Source organism: Kryptolebias marmoratus, linkage group LG14 (genome assembly GCF_001649575.2).
Source record: "Kryptolebias marmoratus isolate JLee-2015 linkage group LG14, ASM164957v2, whole genome shotgun sequence".
Taxonomy (NCBI): Eukaryota; Metazoa; Chordata; class Actinopteri; order Cyprinodontiformes; family Rivulidae; genus Kryptolebias; species Kryptolebias marmoratus.
Genome location: NC_051443.1, coordinates 19,162,280 through 19,176,773, shown reverse-complemented (window position 1 = coordinate 19,176,773; position 14,494 = coordinate 19,162,280). Strand labels below are relative to the sequence as shown.

Here is a 14,494-nt window from a genome sequence, read left to right as displayed (position 1 = left end):
TATTTTCCAAATAACCTATGATTTATGATTTTACTTCAGAGACGGTGCCTTTCTGACAGTTCAGAGCTGCTCTTCATCAGTGAGGAGGAGTTTGGATGAGGAATGTGTGATTCAGCCTCCCCCTGCTCCATAGATGGGCGTAGCTTCCTCCAACTTCTCTGAAAGGTGTGGCAGCTTGTGTTCACTGTAAATATCTCTTTCCTAACATCTCATCTGCCCGTCTCGGTAAGAACAAACGCCGTTTTCCTGCTTTTTATCGCGCTGATCCGTCTGTGCTCCATGTTTTGTCTTGTTGGACTTTTTTCCTGGGCTGTCTCAGATTAGACTCGTCGAAGGGTTGTTTTTTTATTCCCCCCTCCCTCCTGAAGTTCTGTTACCGCACACGTTTTGAATGCAAAGTGAAATCAAGGAAAAAATATTGTGAGCTCGTGTAAGATTTGCCCATAAATACCTCGAAGGTCGAATATTTGAGCATATAAAGCAAAACTGGAGCAATGAAGATGATGATCTTTCATGCTTTTCTTCTCTTTTTTCCCCCAGTTTAAAGTCTTATCTCCTCAACTGAAACCATGTCTGTTTGGGTGAGTTTTCATACAGTCTCTTTGGGAAACATGATTTTAAATGTGTGCTTTTGGTTCCAAATATGAGAAAAATACTGGTGATAATTTAAAGATGTGTTGCAGGATGACTTGGACCTGCTCCTGGACTCCCCCTCCTCTCTGACTTTGACAGTAAATTGGAGCTTTATTTTCTACTTTCCATGTATTATTGTTACGCAGATATACTTTGCTACAACTGAGCGGATGATTATTGTGTTTGCAGTCTAACACAAGAGGAACTGTGAAGGAGAAGGCAGGTTTTAAAGTAGAAGAAGATGTCGCTGCTCTTAGGAAGGCCATAGAGGGCATCGGTGAGTTAATGAATAACTATTACCAGAACTTTTTATTGCCCACAGGAGCACAATTTTTATTAACTTTTAGTGCCGATCCCATCTGTCCGGTAGCAAAATATCTCATGCCTCACTGGACAGACTTTAGTGAAACTCCCAGAAAGTAATCACTGGGTGTTCATCTACTACTCATTAACACTTGGAGGCAAAGCAAGATCGAGACGACACCCACACCTGTATTTATTTTATTTATTAACCTTTATTTAACCAGGCAAGTCCCATAGCTCCTTTTCAAGGTAGACCTGGGCCTTAAGGCAGCCTGACATGCATGTTTTTAGACTGTCGGAGGAAACCAGAGTGCCCGGAGAAAACCCAAACACGAGGAGAGCATGCAAACTCCACACAGAAAGACCCCAGGTCCAACCCGGGGTTTGAACTAAGCCGTCGTGCTGCCTGATCGGCACGAGAACGGCTGTAACTCAGTCAGTGTTGCGGATACTGATCTGAAACTTGACGAAGCTGAGAGTCATTCCCAACACATAACAAACAGTTCAAGCAAGATCCTGCAGTATTGCATGAAATGTCATTTACAAGGTTTGACCTAGTGACCAAATTTAAAGTCACCAAATATGGAAATGTGACCTTTTTTAAATAGTGTTTAAAGCAAATATTTCTACCATTTCTGTGTAAGGATGCAGTGTTTTGTGCTTTTGTCTCTATAGGTACAACAGAGAAGACCCTGATTGGGGTTCTGACCCAAAGGAGCGATGCTCAGAGGCAGCTTATTTCCAGGGCTTATGAGAAAGCCACAGGAAGGGTATTCAACAGGACGTTTTGTTCAAAGCTATATAACCTTATTAAAGTCAAAAGCTCAGCCTAAAGTGAGTTTCTTGTATTCCTTCATTAGAAATTAGTCGCTGATCTGGAGGGTGACACTCACGGAGACTTTGAGGACTTGCTGGTTGCCTTGGCAACGCCTCTTTCTGTCTTTGACTGCCATGAAGTCATGAAGGCCATGAAGGTGAGGCTTGCATACGTCGGGAAGCAAACTGGTCTTCAGATGCTTCAGGTCAACGTTTTCAGTGAGATTTTAGTTTTATCCTGGCATCTGTAAATATATGTGTTGACTAATGTAGATTAGATATGGCCGCCATCTTGAATCGTGTTGACTCCAAAAGGTCATCTGGCTTCGGTGGCGAGCAGTAATAATGTGTAAATTTACTGGGAAGCAACAAAACCACAGTATTGTTGTTTTTTGAGAATGTAAAACATAATTATCTGTTATTTACACTTTAGTTTTACTTTGTCACATCATTGTTATTCACTTGGAATTCCAAACGCTCACATCCAGGGTGCAGGGACCACCGAGAGCACCCTGACAGAAATCTTTGCTTCGAGATCCAACAAACAGATCAAGGGCCTTTCTGACGTGTATCTGAAAGGTAAGCAGCTCCAACGCTAACAGGAACTTCACGTCTGATAACCGAAGCCGTGTTGAAACGCATGACAGAGCTGTAAATTTATTGTGAAATTGCTGCTTGCAGTAAACTTCATTCTGTTGTTCTGCTTTATTCAAGAAACTGGAAGAGAGCTGATTCACGACCTGAAGTCAGAGGTGTCTGGAGATTATGGCGAGGCTCTGCTCATCTTGGCTGAGGTACCGTACGGTAAAATAAAACCACGCTGTGATGCAGCATTCCTCAAAACTGAGAATGCAGACACAGTAGGAAATTCAGCGCCAAAACGCCTAACTAGCCAACATAACATTCAATAAAAAGCAGCATCTTCAATTATTTATATCTCATCAACTTGCTGAGAAGTCTTGGCAAAAAATAGCTTGTGATCTGAAACTGTGAGCTAAATAAAACTGAGCGTATTATTAAAATTAAAATAATGGAGATGGTAGGAACCGCCTCTTTTATTTTTAACAATTAATTGCAAAGAAAGGTTAAGCAGAAAGTCCCATGGATGGGACAGTTCCATGCTGCAAAATCTGCTTCACCTACGACTGTCAGAGAGTCCTTTTGAACACTAATTATCAGTAAGACATAGATAAATCCAGCAGTCTTGCATTAAGTGGAAGGCCGTACAGCAGTGGTCTCCAATCCTGGTCCTGGAGGGCCACCATCCTGCATGTTTTACTTGTTTCCCTGCTCCAACACACTTGATTTGAATCAATGGGTGATTAACAGGCTTCTGCAGAACATGAAGAGGCGATTTAACCACTGAATCAGGTGTGTTGGAGCAGGGAAACAAGTCAAACATGCAGGATAGTGGCCCTAGAGGACCAGGATTGGGGACCCCTGCCGTACAGACATGCACTACACCGTACACCACCATTTCATTATCTTCTCACGAGGACATCTCAGAAGACATGTCAGTAAATCTTATTTTTCTTCGAAACGTTAGTGAAGCTTGTCTTCGCTATAATTTAATCGCAACTGTATAGATATTAAATAAATTTGAGGAAAGTTTAGTTCATTTGGATGACACTTTTTCTCTTGTTTAAATTCACAGGGAAAGAGAGACGAGAGCACCAACGTGGACGCCGCCAAAGCCAAAGCAGACGCTAAGGTGTGTTCTCCACATTTGAATCATTGATGTGGTGGGCCACTGACGCCTGCATTTATTTCTTTATGTCCTCGACAACTCTGCAGCCAGCAGCTTATCTTGTTGTGGTTGCTCATGTAAAAACACACGTCGGACTTTGCATATTCCTGCTCGTTTCCTGTTTCACCACACACTGCTCCTTCCTGCGTGTGCTTATTCCACACAGGCACTGTATGAAGCAGGAGAGAAGAAGTGGGGAACCGATGAAAAGAAGTTCATCGACATCCTTTGCCACAGGAGTGTTCCCCAGCTTCGGCAGAGTGGGTCACACTGTTTATTTTTCTTTTTCTTTTTTAGGAAACAGTGATACTCTGAGCTGAATGCATCCATTAATGCATCTGCATTCAACAAATCTAACTGTGGCAATATTGTACCCATCAAAAAAATACAATCCTTAGTTAATATTTAATCTAAAAGAATGTTACCGATTTTGTTCTTAAGTTTTATTTGTGTTTTGGCAGCTCTTGTGGAGTACAAGAACGTTAGTAAGAAAACTCTGCAGGAAAGCATTGAGAGCGAGATGTCTGGAGACCTGGAGAAACTTTTAGTTGCTGTAGGTAAGGAAACAAATCTGTACTGTCTTTGTTTTTGGATCATACATTTCAGATCTGATTTTACGTTTTCATCTTCCCCTGAGACACATTAAAATATTTTTCTGCCTAGTGAAGTGTGTGAAGAACACTCCGGCATTCCTCGCTGAGCTGCTTTTCAAGAGCATGAAGGTAAAGTGAATCATTTGTCTTGACTTTCACGAGGAAGCCCAGAACGAGCAGTGAACTGATTAAAATCCACATATTGTTTAGTTAATTTGCGGGCTTTCAGCCACATCAGACCACACAGATCAGCAGTCGCGTGGAAAAGAATGTTAGGCCGCCATTTTATTGTTGCTTTGACTTCCTGTACGTCAGTGACACGACTGAAAGCTGTAGGGTTTAGGAAAAGCTGAAAAACATGTCATTTCATTTGAATAATTGGATCGTTTTCTTCTGTTCCGCCATGCCCAGGGCGCAGGAACCACGGAGTCCGTTCTGACGCGGATCCTCGTCAGTCGGTCTGAGATCGATTTATTGGACATCAGAGCGGAATACAAGAAGCTGTTTGGACGTTCCCTCTACTCCGAGTTAGAGGTCAGTGCACAAAGAGGAAGAGTATTTAAACTAGAAACTTTTTACATTTTCTGCAAAAAGTACAGTGTGAAGCTGAGGGCTGAAATTAGCTGAAGCTGAATAATAGTTGTTCAAAGTAGAGAAATTTAAAGAACAAGACGAGGAGCGTTGGGACAGAAAAAGCATAAGGAGACATAAAAGGACAAAAAGATGCATTAAAGGTCAAAAAAGACAAGAAACCAAAGGGAGATGCATACGGATGAAGTCTGCTAATTTTAAAGAGCAGAGTTTTTGAAGGATCTAAAGACATCTCAATGCGTTTCAATGAGAAGTTTTGTTTTTAGCTAAGAAACTGGACAGAAACGATGCATGAGCAACAGTATTTTGTTCTGAATGAGGAGCTGAACACACGTCTGACTTCTTGGTTTTCTGCGTCTCCGTGTCATCGTAGTCCGAAGTGTCCGGGAACTACGGTGAAGCCCTGAAGATGCTCTGTGGCCAAGATGACTGAAGCCTGAACGCATCAGGGCTGTGAAGGCAACACCCAGAACCAGCTGCTGATCACTGTTAATATTACATCAGTGAAAAAGTTTTAAAATGTGGAAGTCAAGATACATATTTTATAGATACTGTTTGTAGGCACAGTTGACTGAACTGTTATTACCTACATATTTACTTTTTCATTAAGTACTTTCTTTTTTACTGAAAATATGGTTTCATAAAGAAATAAAGAACTGATCCTACATTCTGGTCTGAGGAGAAGATTGAACACAAAACATCAACATTTAGACAAATAAATTATTTTATTTGACAGTTTTGTTTATATTGCTATACCCGACTCCGACACAAGTCAACAGAACTTTATCTCCACCTTTCCTCTCGTCCTCTGAAGGCTTCTGGACCTCGAGCTTGAACATAACCTGGAAGAAATCTCTGATGTGTCTCAGAAACTCGATCCTGTAGAGACAGAGAGAACATTTTGTTTTTCCCGCATTAGTCTGGTTTAAAGTGCCATTAAATTAAACACACTGACCTTTAGAGCAGTGTGACCTTGCAAATATGCAAACAAGAAAAAAAAGAAAGGTCGTATGAAGTTTTCTAAAACAATCCATCACTGACATTTCTTTAACATTACCTGAATGAGAAGAGGAGTGTTTTGTGATGGCACTGCCAATCTTCAGTTATCATAGTACTGTACTTGACAGGGACACAGCACCGGTACCATGATAGCTGAAAATGGACAGTTCATAGGTCGTTCTTTATGAAAAAGATCTGGAATAAAAGCTTACGCTTATCTGATTATTGTCTATTTCTTCTTCAAATGTATTACTTTTCCTTAAAATAAAACCGTTTCTACTGCATTTAAAATGTAAATTACTCTTCGCAACTGAACCAACAGTGACGATGTAAACAATGTCACATGAGACAAAAGGCAACAGATTTCCCAAACTACCCGTATAGATTAACCTTTTTAAACCGCATGTTGTGTTTAAACATAAAAAAATTATGTATAAACAGTTCATTGACCTTTGATTTTACAGAAACACCCAGAAGTCTCAGCTGCACACATTTACTCTGAAACACGATCCGGTGACAAAGAACCCCATTTAGCGGGTATTAGTAAAATAAAAACTGTAAAAAGTAAGGTCTGGCATTCCTTGAAGGAATGCATATCACCCGCCATCTTTCATGCCACAGTTTTAGACTCAGCTTATTTTATTGAAAACAATGTTAAGTGTGATCTAGTGTAGTATCGTGATAGAGTACGTGTGGGAAATGACCCGCAGCTACTACCACAACAAACTTTACTTCAATATCTGTAACACTGACCAAGTTATAGTCATTTTAGTGTCGCCTAATGTGGATTAACTGTGGCAGCCATCTTGAATTGGACTGACTCAAAAAGTGAATCAGTTGTAGATGTCAAAATAACTAAAAATTTTATTAAATTCAATTCATGAGATGTTTTGCCTACAGACATATGAACACCGACACGAGCAAAAACAATCATCTGCCTTTGTGTTTCATCAGCAGGTGATGATAAATAAATAAGAAAAAGTATAATGAGTTTATGTAGAATAAATTTTTGTAAGGCTATTATTTTAAAGAACTCTGAACTACAGCCGTCTGCAAAGAGAAGAAGTAGAAGAAGAACTAAAAGCATTTATCGCCCCTGTGCCATCTTAAAGTCTGTAAAGTTCCCTAAGATGTAGAGCTCGGGTGTTATTTGTCAGACACTGAACGACGGTGGCTTACGTGTACGGCGAGAGCGGCCCGAGCAGAACCTTTGACACATCCTGTTGGCCAAGGGTCATCAAGAGCACCGCCAGGCTCTGATTGGATGAATCCACGCAGCCGCCCTACGACAGCAGGAGGAGAAGGGCCGTGTTTTCAGCAACAAAAACAACAGCAAAGTGCGTCACAGAGAAATGAACCCTTCGACTGTGGGATTGATCACTTCAGGTTCAGGTCTGATAGCTCTGGATCCAAACTAAGGACAAACATGTGCCCAATAAACATTTAGGAGCACAACTGTTTACAATTTTCAGGGCTTTTATAACTAGAATAACAAGACTTTTAAACTAAAATACTTATTTCCCCTATTGTTTGCACATTAAAAACAATAAACAAGTCTCTTTATGTCAATGGTTGCAAAAGCTGAAATTTGTCTTCATGTTTCTCTCAAAGGCTTTACTCATCTGAGTACCCAGCCCCGTTTCCTGATTCTCCACGTTTTAGACATAAAATGTTAAATGTTTGAGGATCAGCTCTGTATTCAAGTACATACATGCCATTGTGATTACTTTACAGTTGAAATTTCCCAATCCATGTGAGTAGCTGGACACACCCAAACTACATCATTCTAAAAAGATTCAGTTTTAGGGCTCGTTTGACCTTGATCAACATTTCCTTTTTAAAAAATCACTATTTATTGTGCATCCGATGGAACAAAGTAGTTTTATATCTCAGTCATCCAGGCGTCATGGCAGCTTGTCAGCAGAACTGTGATTCGATTATGTAATCAGAGCACTGAAAACCCTGTGAAAGTATGACAACACTGTTTATATTGTTCATTGTGCTAAGGAAAAGTTTAACTGCATCCCTCCTGTCACAAGCAAGCTTCAAATTAACTGAAATGTTTAACATTTTGCGACTTTTTAAACAATATTCTAGTATATAAGACATGTTTTATGATTTACATGTGCTTTTCTGAACACATTTTAAACATATTTTTGAAATTAAACTCAGCATTTTACTAAAAAAATTATATCCGTCTCTATTTAACACTCAGCTGTTGTCTTCAAAAAACAGAATAAACTAAAATTAAGTATTAGCGACTAAATCTTACCTTTTTCACTTGGATCAGAGGAACCAAAACTACCTAAATCCATCCTGAACGAGCTCCGTTTCTCTACAAACTAAACGATGCAACACAGTGGATTAATATATAACTGCCACTTTCACATCCTGCCTTTTAGAGATAGTTAAAATGTCCCAAGAGGACAACACAACCCAACAACACAGGGACTTGTGGAAAAGTCCCTTAAATCCTCGGAGCGAAAGGAAATCTGTTTTCAAACAGCCACCAAAATAAAACCAAAAACAAAAAAAACGAAGATGCAGCTAAATAAACATTCAAGCATTTATAGAATCAAATCAACTAAAACGGTCAAACTGCGTGACACAAAAACAAATAATTGCCAATAAAAAATAAGAAACGCCGAATTATATCTATTAGCTTAGCGGTGATGATTCAGATTAACATTAGAAATGGCAGCTGGAGCTGCTTGTAACCTCACATAAAAAACAATATTATTAAACTAAAAAATGTAAAGAGTGTCCCACTTACATCAGCTCCTGCTGTGATGACGCTGCTTTTAAAAACATGTTTGTGGTGCATCTGTGCCTCACTACTAGAAGACTGTACTGATTAACCATAAAACAAACAGACACAGAGCACCCACCCATGACCTTAAACACAAATCCAGAAAATTTTGCCCCATTTTTTTTTCTTCCAGATTTAACTAAAACTTTTCCAGTTTAAGAGTGACACATCCTTCTATTCTGATGATTCTCCTCTCAGCTCTTGCAGCTGCTCTACCAGCTGGTTTTGTGAATAAAAAAAAAAGAAGCTGTTATTCAAATAGCGAGTGGTCGAACTCGTCGGATTAATTTACATGCTCTTCGAGCAGCTTTCGTCCTTTTTCTATTCAGAGCCGAAACAAGTGAAGCGGAAAGACTTTTGCACTTACCAGCCCGTAAGGCACCAAACAGAGTGGTTAGCTCAGCACTCCGCTGCTTGGAGTTAAGAGGACGAATCAACAATATTCTTCTTTCAGAGTTAATCAGCGCTACCCTGAGCAGCTAACTGGACTCACATGGATCCGATGAGGGAAGGCTGAGTCCAGCAGCCATGTGGACACAGAACCTGATTGTGCAAGTTCTGTCCAAGTCATTGTACCTGTGTGATCACGTGAGCTGATCCCAGTCTGTGTACACTAACAACCAGCTTTGTTTATGGTTCATACAGCCACAGCGCATAAGTGGAAAATGAGGTACATTAATATATTTTGTTTCGTTTTTTTCCCCTCCAGGGCAAAAATGTCTCCATTCGTGAATTCCTGACAAAACACTGACTCATCAACTCGTCCGCAGAAAACTGCTAAAACTGTTGAAGCCTGAATTAAAGCCACGGATATCTGAATCACAACGGAGCTGTTCTGAAGCGTTCAATTATCAAATAATATCAAAAAATGCTGTTTAACTTTAGAAAATAACTAGAAATCACCAAGTCACAGGAGAGATGAATGCAATCTTAATAACTAATCTTTAAACAACAACAAAAAAAACTACTTGATGACACTTTCACCACATTTTACAGATTAAAAATCAGTTGATGATTATTTTCTGCAGATTTCATTGAAAGATGCCAAGTGGTTGCTAACAGACAGAAACACTAAAACAGTATACAACAGAGCTACTACTAAGCATGGTTGAATGATATTTAAGAGCATGTGACTGCAATATTATTATTATTAAAGATTGTGATATTGGTTACAATAAACCTTGATTTTCCACGCTTTATTATGAAACTTATAATCACTGTACTTTGCCATTTCAGCCATTATCATCCATATTTAAATCCAATCAGGGCATGAAGGGAGTGAGCGTTCACTGAATGACCAAATAAAGATGATGTAATGTTACAACCTACGGTTTATTGCAAACCAAGCACTCCTTTGCAAAACTGAAATTTATATTGCTAAATGTGTTAAAATATTGCAATGATTATATATTTCTGATATACTGTGCAGCCTTAAATAATCACAGCAGTATGGATCACATTAAATGAGACTTTAGTGCTGAAAACAGCAAAATGAAAACAGAGAACAGGTTTATCATTTTGACCACATGAACAATTTGTCTTTGGATGTATGAATAAATATACTCATAATAAAGCTTTGTCCTGTTGTTTTAGAATATAGACTTAAACTATAAAACAATGTAAAAATAAAAAAAACTAAATCAAAGCAGAATATAAAAAAAACATTTTCTTTCTATAAATTTAAATTACAGCCTCAGTCCCAACAAGAAACTTCCTCTGCATGTGAGCATTTCTTTCCAAGCAGATTTCATAAAACAAGCTACAGATGAAGCTCAGAAAACGTCTCCCAGCTGCTCTCTGCGTTGTCATGTTGCCAACAAGCAGTTTCTCAGCTGATCTGCAGACGTGGCTCATTATCAGGGAATGTGTGTCAACAAGGGCAGCGAATGTCGTCGTACGAAGAGATTATCATGTTTTCTGCTAATGTATTTCAGGTATTTCTAAAGAATTTTAATCCCTCTGTGAGAGAGGGTCCTTACCCGATAAACTTCTTCTAAAAGCAGTTTGGCACAGTTCCTGCCGAGGTCCTCGGGCAGTACTGGGTCTCCCTGCCCCTGCGGTGTGGAGGACATCTCCGCACTGAGGAAGCAACCGTTTAGTGTTTCTGCCACCAATGTTAGACCAAAACCTGGAGACCTGCAGTTAAAAAACATTGAATTAGTGTCACCCCTCACCATAACCAAGGATTGAGAGGAACAGAAAAAAACAAATAGCAGAATGTAGCAGCTTCAATGAACACAGAGGTACCCACTTTCCTGAGTTGAGCCCTTTCATGTGGTCTGTGTAGATGTAGATGTCTGGGAGGAACTGGTTGAGGACGCTCCTGGTGGACTCCACTATCCTGTTGCCCATCTGAGGTGAAACTCGTACCGAATATCTGAGTTTAGAACGTCAAGGAGCTCCAGAGACCCCAAAAAAACCTGACCAAGTTTGTGTTTTAATCCCTCAAATCAACAACTGACAAAACCCCTAGGACTTATTTTCATACATTAACGTTTACATAAATAAACAATAATCTCACCTCATCATCACTAATGTGTTTACCCATAAAAATTTATTTCATTATCTGGAACATTCACTGTGAAGTAGATATATTTACTTTTTAGAAGCTCCTGAAGAGGATTTTCAGCAGTAATGAACATTTTTGTATGAGCTTGAAAAAGATACGCCACACCTCTGATCCTCTTGATCTTGCCAGGATCAGTCAGTTGGACGGGCTTAATGGTCCTGCGAACAGGACACGTAAAAACTACTTCTCCACCTCCACCAGGTGCCATTCCTCTTTTCACCACCTGAGGGAGTAGCAGCAGAGACAGACACTGATGTGTTCGAGCGCCGGCACCACATGTTAACGTGTTTAATCTTTCAACCACATCTGTCAACAGATCACCACAGAGTCCTCACCTTTAGATCAAAACCTTCTCCATCTATCCCAAACTTTTTCATCAGAGGGAGAGCCGTGGACTTTAACAGGTCAACCTGCAAAAGACAGCAAAAGAAATTCTGACAAAAGCTCCCGTGTCTGCAGAGAGAGGAAAATGTACCAGAACAAAAGTCTACAAAATACACCACCATCACAACAACAAACAGAAACACTGTTTCTATGACAACAGCTCTGTCCCGTGCAGATTTCTGACTGCTTCCTTGTTATTTGGTTTCTTGACATCACTGACTGAGACAACGCAGCTCTGAGTAAGAAGATGCACTGAGTGAGACTAGGTTGTCATGACAAAACAGGAGAATAAAAGATGAGACAAAATTAGGGTCAGGAAGAGGACACCAGAACACATCTGGGTTTTATACACTCAGCCACTTTATTAGGTATACTTGTACTGCTTGTGAACAAAAACAGTTAATCAGCCAATCACAAGGCAGCAACTCAATGCCTTTGGCGGTGAAGCTGACTTGCTGAATTTAAGTAACTTTGAACATGGCATAGTTGTTGGTCTGAGATTTTCACACATAACCATCACTGGAGTTTAGGCAGCAGTTGTGTAGACAAAAAGGCCTTGTTGATGTCAGAGGTTAGAGGAGAATAGACAGACATGGTTTGAGATAACAGAAAGGCAACAGTAGCTTAAATAACCACTCATTGCAACCAAAATATGCAGAATCTTTAAACACACAACATGTCCAACCTTGAAGCAGCAGCAGAAGACCACACCGAGACCCACTCCTGTCAGCTAAAAACAGGAAACTGAGGATACAGCTCACACAGGCTCAACAAAAATGGACAAAAACAGATTGGAAAAACATGGTCTGGCTTAATGAGTCCTGATTGACTGAACTCAAATGGCCTCCATAGTCACCAGCTCTGAATCCAATCGAGCTCCTTTGGGAGGTGCTGGAACAGGAGCTTCACATCGTGGACACATCTGCAACAACTGTGCGATGTTGTCGTGTCAATATGAACCCAAGGCTCTGAGGGATGTTTATAACACCCTGTTGAATCTATGCCACAAAGAATCAAGGTGGTTCTGAAGTGGAAAAAGGGGTCCAACCCAGTCCTTTGAACATGTACTTAATAAAGTGGCTGTAATAATAAACTGGTTACAGAAACAACAATGACCCTGAACTTACTTCATACATAAATATTAACTCTTCTTAGCATCAAATACATGTCAGCATGTATACAGCACACGACAGAGTCTATATGACTCTGGGATACGTTTTCTGAACTAAACAACTTGAGGTGAGCATATCGATTTAAAAGGTGCTACTCTATACCATCTAAACATTAACAGGGTGGATCAAAATGAAGCAGGACAACAGGGCGTGACTTTATTTATCCATACGTGCTCACCGTTGGATCGCTGGGGTCATTGGTAACTCCTCGGAGAGTTGCCTTCAGAGACATTTTCATGAAAGGAGCCAGCATGAGCAGCGCCTCCAGATAATACCCGACTGAACGCTGTGGGTTACAGTCATGTTCAACGGGACCGCCGTACAGCAGGCCAGGCTGGTAAAACAACACAGTACCTAGTAAAGACAGACACAAAAACAGACATTATCCTCCACAAAGTATTTAGATTTAAAGCAGTTTTATGTAGTTAAAAGAAAAGTAGTACTGTGGTTTATTTATGGTTTTTAATCTTTTTTTTTGGTGATAAAAATCTGTGTAATAATGAGACATTAGACACAAATGTAAAGATAAAATCAGAAACTGGGTCTCTAAAGTTGCATGTAAAGAAAAAACACTAAAAAAATTTTTTGAATCAAAACTGGGATCCTTGTGAACAGACAGACCAAAATAAACACAAAGCACAAAACACACAGCCCTAATCAAATAGTTAGAACACAGCTATTTAATTTAAATTAATGAGTTTCCTCAATACTGGTCCTAGTAAACCCTTACTCTGCATGTCTGAGATGTTCCCCTGATTAAAATAAATGAGTCTGCTCATCAGCTTAAAATTAAATGACCAGGGTTTGTAAATACTGATTAACTATGCAACTTTTTTTTTTTTACTGTTTGTGATGCATTGCGAAAAATCCTTATTTCTTTGAGAGTAAACAACTAATAATTAGAGATACAAAACTTTTTATTTACCACTCACCAGTTTGGTTAATCTCTATCCTGGAACCATTGGTCACTTTGTCGAGAAGTCTGATGAAGCTGGCTTCAAAATCTGCAGGAAATAAACATACAATTGGTAAATATTTGGAATCAAGTAAATGATGCCCCGACAGCTTAATTTGTCAGGTAATGCGCTGTCTAAATTTAAGTCAGATATTTGCAGTGCTTTGTGCAAACTGTGCCTCTTAATGTGAAATTCATACAAGCAAAAAAAAGAAGCTCCACATGGAATTAAAATTCTGACACAGACACGCAAAATAAAACGCAAATATAAAGACTAATTTAAAGTTAGAAAAAACATCTTCAGGTGCCGTTTCCAAACTTTTATCAAGATCTCAAAACGACATAAACTGGAATAACACGACAGCACTGCATTTACCTTTAATTCACACCTCTATCCCACCCTTTTAACTCCCAGTAATAAACGCACTCCCAACTGCGTAACAGCTAGCCTGTTAGCCGCCGAGCTAACTGCGACGCCACGCGCGGAGCGAAGCAGCGACTCACCGCGGAGCCCCGGGTCGTCGTCCTTGGACCGAATGTTTTTTATCCTCACATGCTTCCCGCTGAGCGTCGACAACACCAGCCGCTGCCTGAAGAAATTACAGCCGTCGTACGAGAGCCCGCCGCTTGTCATGTTTATTGTTGTTTGTGCCTGGCGTAGAAACCCACGTGCATTTGTGCAGAGAAGACGTTGAAGAGAGGCACGACTACGGCAAAGCGGGAGGGTCTAAAAGGTGTTGTTGTCGTTTCAACGCCACTTCGCCACACGCTCTACTACATTTCCCGCCCCATTGGAATAATAAATAATTAAAAAGCACAACACACTTTTTACTTAAAGTAGCCATAAAACCAGGTTACAAAATGTAACCAATCAGTCATGCACGAAGAACGTGAAATACCACAAAAACATTGCAAAAAATACA

General features: G+C 39.9%; 2 protein-coding genes across 4 annotated transcripts; one reads left to right on the top strand and one right to left on the bottom strand.

Moving 5' to 3' along the window:
• The first annotated feature begins 110 nt into the window (after positions 1–110).
• Positions 111–5,348, top strand: anxa3b (annexin A3b). Of its 3 annotated transcripts, none has more exons than XM_017410683.2 (14): positions 111–225; positions 541–581; positions 684–731; positions 823–910; positions 1,612–1,706; positions 1,797–1,910; positions 2,241–2,331; positions 2,467–2,546; positions 3,407–3,463; positions 3,666–3,759; positions 3,961–4,056; positions 4,163–4,221; positions 4,504–4,626; positions 5,057–5,348. In XM_017410683.2, the coding sequence occupies exons 2-14, from the start codon at positions 570–572 to the stop codon at positions 5,114–5,116; spliced, it is 1,017 nt and encodes a 338-aa protein (XP_017266172.1). In that variant the 5' UTR covers positions 111–225; positions 541–569; the 3' UTR covers positions 5,117–5,348. The 3 variants fall into 3 exon arrangements, with proteins under 3 accessions (XP_017266172.1, XP_024860473.1, XP_017266173.1); XM_025004705.2 differs by lacking the exon at positions 111–225 and adding an exon at positions 239–420; XM_017410684.3 differs by lacking the exon at positions 111–225 and adding an exon at positions 239–430.
• Positions 5,349–5,385: 37 nt separating this feature from the next.
• Positions 5,386–14,205, bottom strand: rcl1 (RNA terminal phosphate cyclase-like 1). The gene is made up of 9 exons (XM_017410682.3): positions 14,076–14,205; positions 13,549–13,620; positions 12,795–12,970; positions 11,396–11,470; positions 11,159–11,283; positions 10,743–10,868; positions 10,471–10,627; positions 6,862–6,965; positions 5,386–5,562 (listed from the first exon to the last, which is right to left on the bottom strand). Exons 1-9 carry the CDS (start codon positions 14,203–14,205, stop codon positions 5,409–5,411), a joined length of 1,119 nt encoding a protein of 372 aa, XP_017266171.1. The 3' UTR covers positions 5,386–5,408.
• Between the last annotated feature and the right edge of the window lie 289 nt (positions 14,206–14,494).